This window comes from Hylaeus volcanicus, unplaced genomic scaffold (genome assembly GCF_026283585.1).
Source record: "Hylaeus volcanicus isolate JK05 unplaced genomic scaffold, UHH_iyHylVolc1.0_haploid 12237, whole genome shotgun sequence".
Classification (NCBI taxonomy): Eukaryota; Metazoa; Arthropoda; class Insecta; order Hymenoptera; family Colletidae; genus Hylaeus; species Hylaeus volcanicus.
In genome coordinates, this window is record NW_026533172.1 from 569,818 (window position 1) to 585,326 (window position 15,509).

Sequence of the window (15,509 nt, forward strand, 5' to 3'; positions counted from 1 at the left end):
TTTAATAAAATATCACTTAATTAAATATGAAAAAAACACAGATTCAATAATGATTTGGCTAGTTTGCAGCGTTCATTTTTTAAATCATTCTAAGACCAACTTTATGTTATTAGTCTTTGAAACCTAATGTATGTCACTTAAATAAATTGTTATTTTGGTGAATGCTCACACTGTTGTTAAAAAAGAAGAAAATGTGGCATCCATACTGCACTCATTGTGATAAAATGTATAACTTTAAAGTACGTGTTTACTGATATTTTTTTTTGTCTAGCCAAAAATATTTCACGAATTCTGAAGGTACAAATTTATCATCGAAATTTCAGATCATGAAATGCCTAATGCGACTACGTTTCTTGTCATAAAACGCTCATGTGTGATATTTCTGAATCACAATGGAATCTTCTTTTACAAACGATCCACCAATATTTTCAAGCAAATCAAGATGTGGACAGGGCAAATGTTCCAGTAGCATTGTGTGATGATATTTTTGCTGTATGGTTTTTTGATGACCGATATTTTCATTTCCTAGCTAGTATTTTGAATACAGAATTTCTATTCCTGCATTCGCAATCTGCGACGTCTTTTCATTCGAAAGCGCTAGGGAATTTTTTTTTTCATGAAGAATCACCTTTGACTTCTCAAATCGACAGTATAGCACCACCGGACTTGACGGAATGCGAAAAGGATACATTGATGAATGGGACCAGTTCTGTTTCAACGGAAATTGCGCAAATGGCATCAAATTGCTTGATACCATTATTGTTTTCTCGCTTTTGTAAAGAAGCATCAGTGTCTAGTTTGTATAAAAAAAAAAATTGTTTGGTTCAAGCACCAGTTGAATATACTGGAGAATTTTTAGATATCGACAATGATTTTATTTCGCAAAAAAATCCTGTGGGGAGTGCTTTAGCAGAACCTTTATTTTTTTTAAATGATTTGACAAAAAGTAAGTTGCGAAAGACGTTGACAAACTGTACTGAATAATTATATTTTACTTTTTTCCTTTAATGTCAAGAAAAGGCTACTGCTCAATCAAATAAACTTTATCAGTATCTATTCGTTGAACGTTCGTGCTCCCCATTACCATTTTCTTTTGGCTCCTTGTTCCCCCTATTTTTAAATAAAATGCTACTTGAACATTCTATCAAATTACCGGTGCCCATTGTACTTATGGTGAATGACGAGAGTCCTGAAGTTTACAACTGGAATCAACTGTTATCATGTTTTGATGAAAACGTCACGAGTGAAGGAATTGAGGAAGATGATGCTGAGATCAACAATCTTCAAGGGCCTTTAGATATGGGTTCCATGTTTACAGCGACAGATTCTGTTGAAGGCGACATAGCGTTTCAAAATTCAGCGACACCTGCACCTATACCACGAAAACTCACAGCTAGAGATGATTCTCATTTGTTACCACATGATGCTGCCTTGTGGTCATTTGAATCTGTCGAAAGTTTAACAAAAGCACGTTCTACTGATCAACACAAATGTCAACATGGAGAAGATACGTTAAACAGCTTATTTCAATCTCATTTGAATTGGAGCCTTTTTAGCAGGGCTACGCATTTATGTTTCTTACCAACATCCCTGTGTAACCCCTTTCAACAAGAGTCAATGCAGTGCGCCGCATCTTCAGTGAACTCAGACAATGCTGACATTCACCAATTTATAGAACAAACTCAAGAAAACGGTATAAATGCTTATACAGGAAAAGCGCCGTTAACCAAGGAGGCTTTGTTTAATTACATTCTAGTTAAGGTTCCTGTTTTACCTCAAGAACAAATGTTTTTTCCTTTATTTTCTGGGTCTTCAAGGTATGAGAAAGGTTGTATCTATGAAAAACAGGCGTGCATAATAATAATAAACGGTTTCAGAAAATTATCGAGGTTACCAATCGGCAACTTTTTTTTAAAATGTCTTCCGGAAAAAATAATGCATTTCACTGCATTGCTTAGTTCACTAAAAGAAGAGAAAGATCATGAACAACAAAACGAAAAACGTTCCACTGAAGTGTATACACAAAAGAGTGTTCTGAATATGCTGGGATCGGTTAATGCCAAGTGTCGTTATGACTTGATACAAAATCCGCCCTATTTTGACAAATTGTATTCACTAAAAGAAGGAAGTATCGAGAAACAAGTGCTTTGCAATCGTGTTAGTAGTTTTGATTCATTTCTTAACAAATTTTGCATTAAAATGTATTAGATTGGAGTATGGAGTGTACAAGCGACTCAAGGGCCTCTTGTTTCTTTACAAGCGTCATGGACAATAAATGATGTATGGACAACAACAATGTATCCTTTTTTCCCCACACCCGACACGGCTTCATTTGAATCCAATGTACTAGAATCAACTATATCTTTCAGAACAGGAGCTGGAAAGGGTAAGCATTGGTTAACATAAAACGCAAACCTTATCCAGTGCTTCAATAGATACATATCTTTTTTGGATGTGGAGCGACTTGGAAATTTTGCAAAATTTAAAAAATATACGCACGCAATTGGATACTAACCAAAGTTCTAAACAAACAACTGACGCACCCTCAGAAAGCCCTTTAAAGCAACCTTTACATACAAAAGAGTGAGAGTAAAAATTTTGAAATGGACTGCATTCAAAACTTCTATCTAGAAATATTTTTTTTGCATTGTATAATGCCTGTAATGAATCCACTTTACGGAAAACTACAACCGATCAGCTGGAATCCCTATCACAGTCTTATCAGCCAATGGAGAAAAATGAAATTTTATCACACGTTCATGTAGGTGTTCAAGGAAATGAAAAAGAAAAGTTTATTTTTTTTTTTTTACATTGAACATTAGAATTTCTTAAAAATTCAACGACACTTGGGTGAAGCGACGGTAAAGCGACGCGTGGGTCATAGCATGAATTCAACTGGTCTACAAGGGAATAATGATCATTCATTACATCTCGAAACGCGTAAACTAGAAGGTGCTCACCCGACGACTTGCTTATATGCGGAAGCGTTACACTCTAACCATGGATTATTCCCCCCTGCACGGAGTGATACAGATTTCTCAGATCACTTATGGCATTTTATTAGACGAAGTTTCGATACTGAAGATATATTGAAAGTGGTTCAAATAGTTCTGGATACCATTGGTTTTATTTTTGATAGCGGTTCTTCTACCACCATTCATACTAATGCAACAAATAATGAACATTTTTCCTTGTTGGGAAAAAAAGAACTTTACTGGGTACCTCGAGAACCTGATAATTTAGAGAAAACTCAGTCAATTCAGCAACCTTTTCTTCCTCTTTTACGCAACAATTCAACTCCAATATTGAAGTCTCTTGTGCAAATTGTATGTCGTTCACTTATTATGCTTTATAATGATTGCTGTTATCACTTTAAAGGCTATAAAAGGATCTCAATTAAAACGTTATAATCGCTCAACTTCCAATTTTGACGTTAAAACAATGTATCATTCCACTTCACACAAAGCTTCCAACGAGATGTCTCAAGATGAGGCTCGTATTGTACAAGAGAATTGGATGAAAAATCGAGCCGAACTTACTAGTCCAGTAAATTGATTTTTAAAGTGCGCATTTCACCAATTTTCTTTAGATAAAATGTATTGATCTGGTTTGCGAAATTGGTAGAGAAGCATTATTTAGAGACGCAATTGTTATCATACAAGAAGCTGATCCCTCTATTTCTTTAGCTACTCTAGTAATATATTGTGTTATCATAAGAAAAAAATACTCTAGTACTTGATTCAAAATACAAATGATGTACTGTATATGGACACGAATAGAGTTGGTTCAAAGAAGTCTCACCTACCTCAGATGAGTCTCTTCAACGTCTTTCTTACTTGCACAAAATTTCAGGTTCGTTCACCCTTGTACTTTGTCTCTTAGAAAAACGTTTGCTACAAAAAATCATTTTGTTTTCTTTATAGAATTAGCAGCATTGGCTCGCACGGTAAAACTTGCCTGGGATTCAACTCGATCACTTCTTCGTCATGCAATTGAACTTTTTCAGTGAGATACTACACGTATCTATTCATAATAATCTCTCTTATTTTTATGCCGGTATGCATTTTTAGAAGGAAAAAAGCTCCTGAAACGTTAGAAAATGATCCTTTGTTTGTATTAAATTTAAGTCGTCAGCAATTTCGTACAATGTTAAATTTTTGGATTCGACAGGAATCTGAGATTTTACTTTCCTTAACTTTACCACAAGGTGGATTGACCTAGAAAAGTTTCTGTAGTTACACTTTTGCTTCGTCAGTTGTTACTGCAGTGTTTACACGAGTTAAAGGAGAACTGGAAAAACGTTATCTCGAAAAAAATTACAAAGTGTATCCAGTGAATCTCGCAAACCTTAGTGATGGTAATGGAAAACTAAACCTTCTTAGGTGTACTTTTTCTATGCTTATAGAGTTATCCGAGGAAGACACTTCAGACAACGCTGCGCACCCTGTGGTATCAATTCTTATTTAACGAAAAATTCCTTTTGATTTGTTATCATTTTTTTGTTCATTTCAGTATTTATGGAAGACAGTTCAACGCGAAAATTCCAACGAAAAAGAAGGCGCCATCATAGAAAATAATGAGTTGAGTATTGGTGGAACGCCACCTACCAGCTTCTCAACGGCTCATCAACATCTTTTATATTCATTAAAACTTATATACTACGATCCTTCACTTTAAGATAAACTTCTTGCTGAAATCAATAATTTCGTAATAAAACTAACATGAATATGAAAATATTCTTGGTTAAGTTAAAAAGACTACAAATTTTTTTTTATACACAATGCTTTATTTTTGTATAATCCAATGTTTGACGCAAAGCATGAAAAAAACACAAGCGATCGACTTAAGTTAGAGCTCAGTGGCCTTACTCGTTTTGTGATTTAAGTTGTTTCATTTTTGCTAAAAGTTGGCGAGCTTCTCTAGCAAGTTGTGACTCAAAACTTTTTAGCGAAAGAAGATAATTTCCATACTCTTCTTGAGATTGAGGCAACGGATCGCATAATGAAATAAAGTCCTGCACTGTTTGGATAACAAAAGACTTTTTTCCGTGGTGAGCGATTTTCTCGTACTCCTTCAGACGATTCTCCACGCTTTCTAAACTTTCACGAAGCTGTTTCTGAGCGGTTAACTCGTCAATCGTTTTTGATTTTGGATTCCCCGAAGCCCATCCCACTAATTTACCACACTGTAATATTTCTTTAGAAAGTTGCATAAGAGTTTCCCGTTCTCTAATAATTTCAGTGATATCGTCCATGTTTCAATGGAAAAAAAATTTTCGTTCGCGTTTCCTTTAACTTATTATAGAAAATGAAAAAAAAACTTTATAATATTTAGTATGAGTACAGATCAACGTACCTATACAATCATTTAACCTCTTGTTACTACATATTACTAATGATTGCAATTTATGATTAAGGTGAGAATAATTGTTTTATGGCAGTAAAAAAAAATAATTGGTTTTTGTCGATAAAAAACTTTAACATGCTTTTTCGTCTATTCAAAACAATTTTATTTCTTTTCACGGTCGGGAGCAACGTCGAGGTTTGGCATAATATACAGGACACAAAACTCATTCATTTTAATTTAACTTTTTCTTAATGTCAAGCAATTTTAACAAGTCAAAATGGAAGGGTTAAAATAAATTATTTTAAATTTTTATTATTGACCTAATTTAAAAGTTAATTTTTAACTATTTTGAAATAAAAAATTGCTTTCTTCCTCTTCCTTTAAAGGATTTATTTTTTATGAAGGTCACATTATTATTCTTTTTCTTATTTTTGAAGTTGAAATTTGCATTTCCGTTTAAACGCAATGGTGTACTATAAAACACAGTGTACTCTTTAACTTGAGAACAAAACGTGGCAGTCTCAGTCAAAGAATAAATTTCTAGTCACGTTACATTTAAATAACACCACATGTATCCAAGTATTTTTTTTTTTTTAGAGTCACCGTTAAAGGAAAAATGCTTTTATGGAACCTTGTAAAAATACATTTATCAAATTAGCTTCAGGGTTTTTTTATTGTGAAGAAAAAATTCGAGAATTCTCAAGACATGCATATGCCTTTGACAAAAAAAATGAAGCAGTGATGACGTTTGAAATTTTGTTTTTCAAATAATAAACAGAATACGTAAATTTTCCATCTGTATGCAACATGTAACAGTTGAGCTTTCTATGAAATTTTCTTTTTAAACTTAGTTTTTTTTTTTCTAGAATACTTTGCTTTCTGATTTCATAATAAATTCTAAGAGTAAAACAGTAAAAGTGGATCCTTCATATTAATGTACTCAAAAGAGTAGTTAAAAAGATTTCGAATGGTTTAATGTAGGAGTGTGTATTTCATTAACTCTTAGTGTTCCTTGTATGCTGCTGAGAGGTTTACTAAGAGAAATGTGAAAAGTATACCTTTTGTTACTAATGGACTAATGATTACGAAATAGAAGGAAAAAAAAATTGTTTTTAATGACTACAATCAAATCTTTAAAGCAGTATTATAAGAGTGTAGTCAACGTTTGTTTATTGAAAGTGTGATGTGTTAAAAAGAAGCCAAGATTAAAGAGTTTTTTACATTTTGTGTGTTTTACGTTAGAATTCAACAACATAAATAGTTTGATTGAGGCTTGATAGAAAGATTGAATTACGGGTTTTGAAAGTTGTGTGTTCTGTAGACCTTTCTCGTATTCTTTCTTGCGTGGTTTTTGTAGCATGTTAGTAAAACGACAAATTTAGCTTGGACGAGAAACAATTTGGTGCCATTGAAGACAAAACTATGGATAAGTTACTAACATTAAAAACCGTTCTACTTTATAAAAGATTACAAAAAAAATACCCTTGTTCCGACAATTTCGAGTCCAATTTATTGTCTAAATGTGAAAAACAGTACATACCATTCGGTCATCAAAATATGGTCTATAAGAGGAAAAACGAGCTTCAATTGCTTTTCTCAAGTCAGAAAATTTTATTTTCTTATCTTCCACAAAAGAACGTGATAAGGGGCTATGATTGTTTAAGAATAATGGCAAGGCCGCTTCATAATTTAACACTATTATGCCTTCACCCAATGTATTTAGGTTTGTACAAAAAATGTTGTCATTGTTATGGAAGGGTTAATTTGATAAATACGCTAACCGTGGAAGACAGCAGAAACGTAAGCTTGTTCTGTTTTAGTTAGAATGGGTATAAAACCTAAAAACAGACTCTGACTTTAGTCTTTTTAGGAGGTGACGAAAGAGGAAGTAAGGATAGATTGCATATCAGAAAACATAAAACATTTTTGTAGCTTTGTAAACGCTATAATGTGTGTGAGCGTTTCTGTTGTGACCAATACGGGTCTTACTCTTGCAGGCTGTGTTTTGATATCTTCCTGGCTAATACTAGCATGGGTTCACAAATTAATGTTTTTTTTTTTTCAAAAAACTCAAATGTTTGTGAACGTGTTACAATGTTTGGAACATGCTGAGAGAGAATTTGGAGATACGATATGGAATTATGTATATTCGGCAATCCGAACAGCTGGTCCAGTTTACACCAAATTTATTCATCGAGTTACATGTCGATTACATATGCTTCCAAAATGGATGAGATTACGCTGTGAAAAATTACAAACTAATGTCCCCCCTCATGCGTATGCCTACAGTGTCGCTTTAGTTAAAAGAGCTCTTAAAAAAAATGGTATTGGATGTCATGTTTGGATTGATCCGGTGCCACTTGGAACGGGTTGTGTTGCTCAAGTTCATCGAGGAATTTTAAAAAATGAAACTGGATTTCATATTGTTGCAGTAAAAGTTTTGCATCCAGATATTCAAAAGCAACTGGATAGAGGTAAGGAATTTATTGCTCTAATTTATAATCGTGCGTTCTTTATTGTTTAGACTTGAAAATTATTCGTGCTATTGGATACGTCCTTCATTTGATTCCAGGCTCTCCATTCATATCGCTAAAACAAGCTATTGATAAGTTTAGTTTGGAAATGTATCACCAAACGAATCTTCAAATAGAAGGAAAAAATACACAAATGTTTCATAGCAAGTTGGGTGATATGCGATTGCGGAATTCATCTGGACGCGTCACATGTAATGTGAAAGTTCCGGAAATTTTTGAAAAATATTGTACCGAATCAGTCCTTTTTGAAACATATGAAGATGGAATGCCTTTAGGTGAGTTTATACGGTTATGTTGTGATTCGGGGGATTTTAAGAAATCAGAAAATAAAATAAAACAGTTCAACGTTTCAAAAGAAGTAACAAATTCTTTTATATCTCAAAAATCAATTAATGATACGAATCAAAGGGATTATGTTTTGAAAAACAAAAAAGCTACTAGCCGAAAACTGTATGAAACTGCTAGTTTCTTGCTTAGAGTAATTCAGGATGTCCTAAAGGAAAAATTGCGAAACCAGCTAAACGCGTGCAAAGAATGTTTCGGTCAAATACCTTTCAAATATGGATTTTTTCCAGAGAGTGAAAACATAAAAAATGATTTCACATCAATTTACTTTCGTAAAGCATTAACGGAAATGGGATTTCATTTATTTTTAACAATGGTTTTTCAGCACCGATTGATCCATGCCGATATGCATCCTGAAAATATTCTTATTCGCTTTCCAACATTAGATAAAAAAGACCATACCGTTAGTAATTCCTCTTTGAATATTGAAAAATTGTTACAAAGAGTCCGGAGTATTTATACTCAAGATGTGCGACTTTGTCAAAATCAATTACAAAAATTATTACCTTTACCGTCACGTAACTCTGAGGATTCATCTACAAAAAAAAGTCTGATTTGGAAGTCCTTTTATTCACCAATTGTTCCCCATAATGTCGATTTGGAAATTGTTTTGATTGATTTTGGCCATATTACTATGTTGTCTGAGACCAACTACGCCAATATTAAAGATCTTTTGTTCTCTATGTGTCTTCAAGATGGATATAATATTGGTAATAAAGTGTATATGCCACTTATAAAATCATTCGACTTTGCTAGGCAGATTATTAATTGATCGCTCTGAGTGTACAACATGTACAAATCGGCATGATTTTTGTCAAAGTATAGAAGATTTACTAAATGACTATTTCACATCAAGACGGGGAAGCATCACCTTAAGGAATATTGAATTAGGTAAATTTTTTTTTAAAATATTGCGAATCGCGACGAAATACCGGGTTCAATTGGATTCTTCATTTCTTTCGGTATGATTTTTTTTTCTTTATTCATTACAATAATTCGTTCGTTAATGAGTAGTTAACGCTTGCGGCTTTACTAGTGGAAAATGTCGGAAAACAATTATATCCTGATATTAGCATTATCCCTACTTTATTTCCCTATGTTGCACAAACCACGTTAAATCAGTTGAAAATTCTATCATGAATCCACAAACAAAAAATGATTCTTTGATAGGTTGCTAATTTTTTATTGTCATAAACATGGTATTTTGCAACACAAATGACTTGAAAAACACTGATTGTTTTCATAAGTAAAATAAATCTTACAAGGGTGACGGAAAATTTGCAGCAAAACATGTTCTAAATGTCGAAATAACAAAGTCTAGGTTTTAAACAGCTTTTAAAATTCTGTTGTTTTTGATTGAAAAAGTAAAAAAAAGACTTACTTAATGATGCCGTTGATTTCTTTTAATAAAGTCCAATATTAATAAGAAGCTAATGAGTGCGTATAGTAATAATGTAGACATTCAATGATATTTATAAAGTTAGCGTGTTAATGCACCAATTATTCTTTTCTCCTCTACGCATAAAGGGAAAAGTCAAATGTATGTCATACTAAATATTTAACTTGTTATTGGATGTTTTTATTAAGGTTTGCGTCAAATCATTGTAGATTTTTTATTGGGGTGTTCTAAATCCATTCGTTTTATCAAAAGATCAAAAAACCTCTACCCTTTTAATGTTATATAAATAAATGGCACTAAAGTGGAATCTTTACTTTACTCGCGTTTTAAAATCGAAAGGCGTACGTATACGTTTGAAAAAAAAATGCAATGATTTTTATAAAGAAATAGATTATGTAACAACAGGTATTGTTTCGGTTGTGTTGAAAATTACACCATAAACCATTTTTCTCAGAGCTCATCATTCAGCATTACGCCTTATTGATTAAGGGAAAACTTAATAAAATTGAAAGTTTCTAGTTGTCTAAGCAACGTGTTGTTTTATGTGTAAATAATGTATTTTTGTATTTTGAAAAAAAAAAACATTTTTATTTTATTCTTCACTACTAGAAAAAGTAGAACAAGTTACTTCTTTACGTGATTGTAATAAACAAACTCCCTTTTTCTCTCTTATGTGTTCAAGTCAAAAATGATTTTTGGAAACGTGTGAAGCTTAAATATATCTTCACCGCTGCAACTAGACAATTTTCTTGTGAATACAAAAAATGGGCCATAGTGTTAATCATTCGCAGTGTGCTCATTAGTGGCATCATGTTAACGAAAAAAATAATAAACTGAAACAATAGGGAAGCGACATGGAGTGGATTAAAAAAAAAAGTCGAACGATGCCGAAAGCGGATTACATGTCATGAATTGTTAACTCGACACATTTTGAGCAGAAGACAATTTTTGAGCTTTCACGGCAAATCTAAAAAGCGTCAATTGTATAAATGGTTTTCTTTTCAACGCGTACACTATTTCATACTTGTAAGAATCTTGGAAATAGACATCAGGATGATTCCCGATATTGTCAGCCGTAGATCCAGTGTGAGTACATTGAAATAACTCTCGACATGCTAGTTGAAATTGATTGGTTGATTTTTGAAGTAATATACCATCGACATCTCGTGCTAAAAAAAAAATATAAGATTTATGACAATGCAATACTAGCGAAAAAAACCTGTAACGGTGTAGTATTTTAATAAAAAATTCTTTAACGGTTGAGCATCAAAATGATGAAATGGGCATCCATGGTATTCATTGGGACCCGGAGACTAAGAAAAGAAAAAAAAAAAGCATAAATTTCCCGGTTGCAAATGTCGAAACAGTTCAGCTCATAAAGTACTGGATTTCCGCTAATAATTTTTGAACACGAGAAAGAAGGATAGTCTGCACGTTTACCCTCAAGTCCATAAGCGTGACGTAGGTTATATTTGATCCTGTATGCATAAAAACGTACATATGACTAGTCACTTTACTATTTAGAAGCTTTTTACTCTTTATCAAATTGCTGTGGATTCATCCACACGCTTCTCCACCATGCAAGTTGTGAGTCTAAAGTCATTCCACATGCTTTTAAAAACAACCATAATTGCAATCTTCCCCAATGTTTTAGGTGTTTATGTTTTCTAAGAAAATGAGATACTAGAAATTTCATTTCATTTTAATTTTCTCTTTGATACTTTAAATTCAGATATAAATACTTCATACAAGGAGGAAAGCATTGCATGCTTAGCTAATGGCAAAAGAAATGCATTAGTACAAAATGTTGAACAATCAAAGTTTGGTTTTACTTGGTCAATATTTTGTATGGTAATTGTATTGGAATTCACAGTCGAAATATTGGGCGAATTTTGTTGAAAGCGACATTCTGCCACGCTGGTTAATAATGGACCAAGGTGTGGATCTAAAAAAGCCACACTCTAACAAGATAAAATAAAGATCCTAAAATTTTTTTTTTCTCAAAAATTTCAAAACCTCACCTTAACAAGATAAGCTTGGTTTTCAAGCTTTTGAAAAGAATACATTAGAAATCGACGAAATGTTCCTACAATGACGTTTGGTAACTCGTCAACTGAAATATATCCGTAACCATCTGATTAAATGTTTTAAATGATATTTGGAGGTGTCAGTAAAAAAAAGTTAAGGAAAGGTAAAATACCTTCAAGGTAACATTGATGTCTTTTCACTGCATTAGATAAATGAGGCCACCAAGGCATCTACAAAAAGAGCATCACAAATCGGCGCATGGAACATTTTTCAAGGCTTACGCGTATAATTGTCGTGAGACGTTGCTGAGGAAAAGTCGAAAAAACATGTTCCCAAAGTTTTCTTTCCACGGTTTTCTTAGGATCATAGTGTATCTAAAGTTTAAAAAAAAAATAACAAAGGAAAGCAGATGATAAAACTCCCTACAAACATATAATCAATTCCAAAAAGATCCAATACTAATTTATACATATCCAATTTTTTGGCACTCTTATCTCGTGTTACCAAGAGATTCGGTGACAAATTTCCATTTTTTAATTTTTGCATAAAAATTTTAGCTTGCAAAAGTTTGGCTTCCTAAAAATAAAGAAAATTTGGTGCATGATTCGGTCTTAATTTTTTAAAGTAATACTTGTTCTATAAACCAATCTCGCGCAATGGCGTCTTGAGAAAATCTGAAATAAAAGTAACAGTGAAAACCTTGATAACTTTTAAAAAAGCTGTTTACGCTAATCTAAGAAAAAAATGAGACAACCGATCATACTGCGACGCTACTTGAATATCTTCATCCGTTGAAGGATAACGAACGAAAAACCCTGCCTGCTCCAATTTGATTAGAAGCTGCCTAAAAAAAACGGCAAACGTTAATGCTTAACTCTAGATCATATTTTTGCGGGATTACCGGCATAAAAAGTCTTCCGTAATGACAGTTTCCTTATGACACGTATGTAAGAAACGTAAAACTGAGCTTGTGGAATGAAAACAAAGAAAAAAACAATTTCAAAAAATTCTAATTTAGTTTTTAAAATAAATTTTAGCCTACTTGACAAGCGTTCAATAATACTACTTTGTAAACTTAGTAAATCTATTGAGTCTAAATTCGGTGCAACCTTATAAATAGCTATTGGGGGAACACGTCGATTTGAGCTAACAGAAACATTTTTATTGCCCAGGGAATTGTCACGAACATAACTTGATAGATTTTCCTCTGTTTTTTTTTCGAGTAACGACGATGCTAAAATACGCAAAGAGGTACTTAAACCTTCAAATATGTGTTCTTGTTCCTTCCTAGTCTTAAGTGGCAAATGACCAACTCCTCCCGTTTTAACGGTGTCAAACTCAGTTTTATGGGTGGAAAAACTCATCTTTCTATTTTACATTTTATAAACTATTGGAAAAAGACTCCGATGTTTTTTTTCTTCAGTCAATGAATGATTCCTTTTTAATAATCAATTGTTTCTGTAAAATTGGTTTTCAATTTTTCAAACATGTTCTGGCTTAAAGTTAACCTGGACCTTTAAATGGGTTTTATGAACGATTCTTCTATTGATGGTAAGTCATTATCATTTCACATTGATTACATGACAAAAATAAAATAGAAACAAATTTTTAGATTTATTGCAAGCATTTTCGTAGTAGCTTGCATGGTTAACTCTATTCTTTTATTACAAAGTAAAAAAAGATTTCACTTAAAGTGTAGTTGTTATCAACGCAAAAGGCTTTGTCATTTCTTTCTCGTTAATTAGGTTACCAATAAAACCCTCACATGATTTCGGTTCATGAAATATTGTGGTTCCGACAATCTAATTTCCTTTTTTTTTCTTTACTTTAAAGTAAGGTTTTAGCGTATCAAAATATATGAAGCGATTATTTATTTTTTATTTATGATTTAATGTATGTTCTAAAAAAAAAACTTTTAACAGCGAGTCATCCAAAATGGTGTCTTTCGTGCGAATGAAAATTTAAAAAAAAAAAAGAAATGAAATGATATAGTTAATTTTTTAAATATTTCAGGTTATTTTAAACATATATAAAACATTTTTTGGCATAGTTTTAAATGATTTTTAGCAATGGTCTTGTCCATGGATGGGACACTGTCACGTCTGGAGTCACACAATGGTAAGAGAACATTTAACTACACCTTTTAAGAACGTGAAAAAGCTGATTTACTAGGTCCACGCATCAATGTTAGACTGAAAATACCTACTAAATAGCTTGTCAAAATGGAATTAAAAAATCAATCTTTTCAAAACACTATTCAGCCAATTGTAACGGGACAATCTGTGTTAGCTGTATGTTACAAAGATGGGGTCATGATGATAGCCGATACTCAACGTAATTTTTTTTTAAATAAATAAAAATTAAGTGCATCTTTTCTTATATTATTGTAGTATCTTATGGTAATCAACGAAAATTTCAGGATGTTCCTCGTTTGTTTTCTGTGTGTCGATCAAAAGTACTCATAGGTTTCAGTGGGGAACACTCGGATGCACAATATATCATGAAAATGATGGAGCAAATAGAGTATGTTTTTTTATACGGCGCTCTCTTCATTGTCATTCAATTGATATCACAGTACCGATAATTTTGTAAATCCAACTGTACCTTCTCTAAACGCTCTTCAATTATCAGGATATCTTTCTAGAATTTTTTATAATCATAGAAATAAGTTTAATCCTCTTTGGAACCAAACTTTGGTGGCTGGTATCAATGACAATACACCGTATGTTCTTTTTTTCCTGTATCCATCCAATCATCTTTTTCCTTAATTCAAGGTATTTAAGCTATGTTGACTACCATGGAACCACATTCAATGATACTGTTATGGCCACTGGATTTGGAGCCTACTTTGCCTTACCGTTGCTACGAGAGAAAGCGAAATCCGATATGACTGAAAGGTAGTGGTATATGATTACAAAAATTTAAAGTCTTTCAAAATTTTTCTGTATTAGTGAAGCTAAAGATTTGTTAGAGGAGTGTATGAAAATTCTTTCAGTGCGTGATTGCCGTGGTCATAATAAGGTCTTAGAACACTGTGATGAATTATTTGTTTTATTGTCATCTTTTCTCATCCAACTAGGTCTTGTTGGCTACTGTTAATAAAGATGGAGTGACCATGCACGACATGTACACTATTAAGCAAAATTGGTAACGAATTATCTTCTTTTTATGCACCTCCGATATCGCCTTCTTTTTACAGGGAACACAAGGCATTTCTCACTCCCAGTATTGCTAATGACTTGTGCGGCTCTTCCTGGTAGTAAGCTCCGTGACACTTCTTATGTACAACGGACAATTAACCTTTTCTGTAAAAGACCACTCCATTTCTTTTACTGTCTATTAAACACATTTGCATTGTTTTCTTCATCTCGACACTAATCACTCAAAATGTAAAATAGTGTCACTTATAAATTTACAAAGCGTCATTCTAAATTAATTAATATTGCTTCTGCGATGATTTAAAGTAGACTACAAATTTTAATTTAAGATAACAAACAAGTATTTTGTATTTATTGTCTTGTCTACAAAGACAAGTTAAATGTTTGGAACCGCTGTGATAATCTGATTCAGTTGAATAAAACAAAAGTGTTAAAGTTTACATTAGTATGAATTATTATGGTTTGTCCTTAAACATTTTAAAATGAATTTCCATTTTTTTTCAATGACGCTACATTATAGCAGTTGTAAACAGCTACAGCATGAGACATAATTTCAGAGCTTTTATATGTCGACACTACACTCTAGCGCTACACTAAATCAAGATAATGAATAGGTCATGCTACGAAAAGAGATCCCATCGTCGATCTGTCCATGCAAAAAGTTTATCCATATTAGACTTAATCTTTCGAATCCACTTC

The 15,509-nt window shown here is 32.7% G+C and overlaps 4 protein-coding genes across 15 annotated transcripts; 3 read left to right on the forward strand and 1 right to left on the reverse strand.

Moving 5' to 3' along the window:
- Positions 1 to 260: 260 nt before the first annotated feature.
- On the forward strand, positions 261 to 4,697 carry LOC128884009 (uncharacterized). 3 transcript variants are annotated; one of them, XM_054136962.1, is made up of 15 exons: positions 357 to 946; positions 1,016 to 1,817; positions 1,878 to 2,157; positions 2,209 to 2,386; positions 2,436 to 2,583; positions 2,632 to 2,761; positions 2,823 to 3,326; positions 3,379 to 3,546; positions 3,590 to 3,694; positions 3,780 to 3,852; positions 3,924 to 4,005; positions 4,071 to 4,207; positions 4,256 to 4,357; positions 4,406 to 4,449; positions 4,513 to 4,697. In XM_054136962.1, exons 1-15 carry the CDS (start codon positions 370 to 372, stop codon positions 4,675 to 4,677), a joined length of 3,495 nt encoding a protein of 1,164 aa, XP_053992937.1. In that variant the 5' UTR covers positions 357 to 369; the 3' UTR covers positions 4,678 to 4,697. The 3 variants fall into 3 exon arrangements, with proteins under 3 accessions (XP_053992939.1, XP_053992937.1, XP_053992936.1); XM_054136961.1 differs by having other exon boundaries at positions 4,256 to 4,449; XM_054136964.1 differs by lacking the exons at positions 4,256 to 4,357; positions 4,406 to 4,449; positions 4,513 to 4,697 and having other exon boundaries at positions 261 to 946; positions 3,924 to 4,019; positions 4,071 to 4,195.
- A 1,205-nt stretch (positions 4,698 to 5,902) lies between these two features.
- LOC128884011 (uncharacterized) lies at positions 5,903 to 9,481 on the forward strand. Of its 6 annotated transcripts, XM_054136969.1 has the most exons (7): positions 5,915 to 6,155; positions 6,213 to 7,146; positions 7,195 to 7,234; positions 7,344 to 7,820; positions 7,871 to 8,935; positions 8,982 to 9,187; positions 9,240 to 9,481. In XM_054136969.1, the coding sequence occupies exons 2-7, from the start codon at positions 6,769 to 6,771 to the stop codon at positions 9,363 to 9,365; spliced, it is 2,292 nt and encodes a 763-aa protein (XP_053992944.1). In that variant the 5' UTR covers positions 5,915 to 6,155; positions 6,213 to 6,768; the 3' UTR covers positions 9,366 to 9,481. The 6 variants fall into 6 exon arrangements, with proteins under 6 accessions (XP_053992945.1, XP_053992944.1, XP_053992942.1 ...); XM_054136967.1 differs by having other exon boundaries at positions 5,915 to 6,161; positions 7,217 to 7,820; XM_054136966.1 differs by having other exon boundaries at positions 7,217 to 7,820.
- An 880-nt stretch (positions 9,482 to 10,361) lies between these two features.
- Positions 10,362 to 13,197, reverse strand: LOC128884014 (DNA primase large subunit-like). 2 transcript variants are annotated; one of them, XM_054136973.1, is made up of 16 exons: positions 12,695 to 13,196; positions 12,554 to 12,614; positions 12,380 to 12,496; positions 12,284 to 12,326; positions 12,079 to 12,228; positions 11,934 to 12,026; positions 11,825 to 11,882; positions 11,646 to 11,758; positions 11,457 to 11,585; positions 11,346 to 11,398; positions 11,160 to 11,291; positions 11,009 to 11,102; positions 10,844 to 10,937; positions 10,649 to 10,793; positions 10,527 to 10,591; positions 10,362 to 10,457 (listed from the first exon to the last, which is right to left on the reverse strand). In XM_054136973.1, exons 1-15 carry the CDS (start codon positions 13,014 to 13,016, stop codon positions 10,540 to 10,542), a joined length of 1,656 nt encoding a protein of 551 aa, XP_053992948.1. In that variant the 5' UTR covers positions 13,017 to 13,196; the 3' UTR covers positions 10,362 to 10,457; positions 10,527 to 10,539. The 2 variants fall into 2 exon arrangements, 1 of the variants encoding a protein (XP_053992948.1); XR_008459196.1 differs by lacking the exons at positions 10,362 to 10,457; positions 10,527 to 10,591 and having other exon boundaries at positions 10,654 to 10,793; positions 11,065 to 11,102; positions 12,695 to 13,197.
- LOC128884015 (uncharacterized) lies at positions 12,099 to 15,442 on the forward strand. Of its 4 annotated transcripts, none has more exons than XM_054136978.1 (12): positions 12,099 to 12,903; positions 13,076 to 13,203; positions 13,265 to 13,323; positions 13,398 to 13,484; positions 13,666 to 13,770; positions 13,813 to 13,986; positions 14,043 to 14,175; positions 14,228 to 14,374; positions 14,427 to 14,549; positions 14,604 to 14,673; positions 14,732 to 14,799; positions 14,852 to 15,442. In XM_054136978.1, the coding sequence occupies exons 6-12, from the start codon at positions 13,875 to 13,877 to the stop codon at positions 14,910 to 14,912; spliced, it is 714 nt and encodes a 237-aa protein (XP_053992953.1). In that variant the 5' UTR covers positions 12,099 to 12,903; positions 13,076 to 13,203; positions 13,265 to 13,323; positions 13,398 to 13,484; positions 13,666 to 13,770; positions 13,813 to 13,874; the 3' UTR covers positions 14,913 to 15,442. The 4 variants fall into 4 exon arrangements, with proteins under 4 accessions (XP_053992953.1, XP_053992950.1, XP_053992949.1 ...); XM_054136975.1 differs by having other exon boundaries at positions 13,825 to 13,986; XM_054136974.1 differs by having other exon boundaries at positions 13,398 to 13,770; positions 13,825 to 13,986.
- The last annotated feature ends 67 nt before the right edge of the window (positions 15,443 to 15,509 follow it).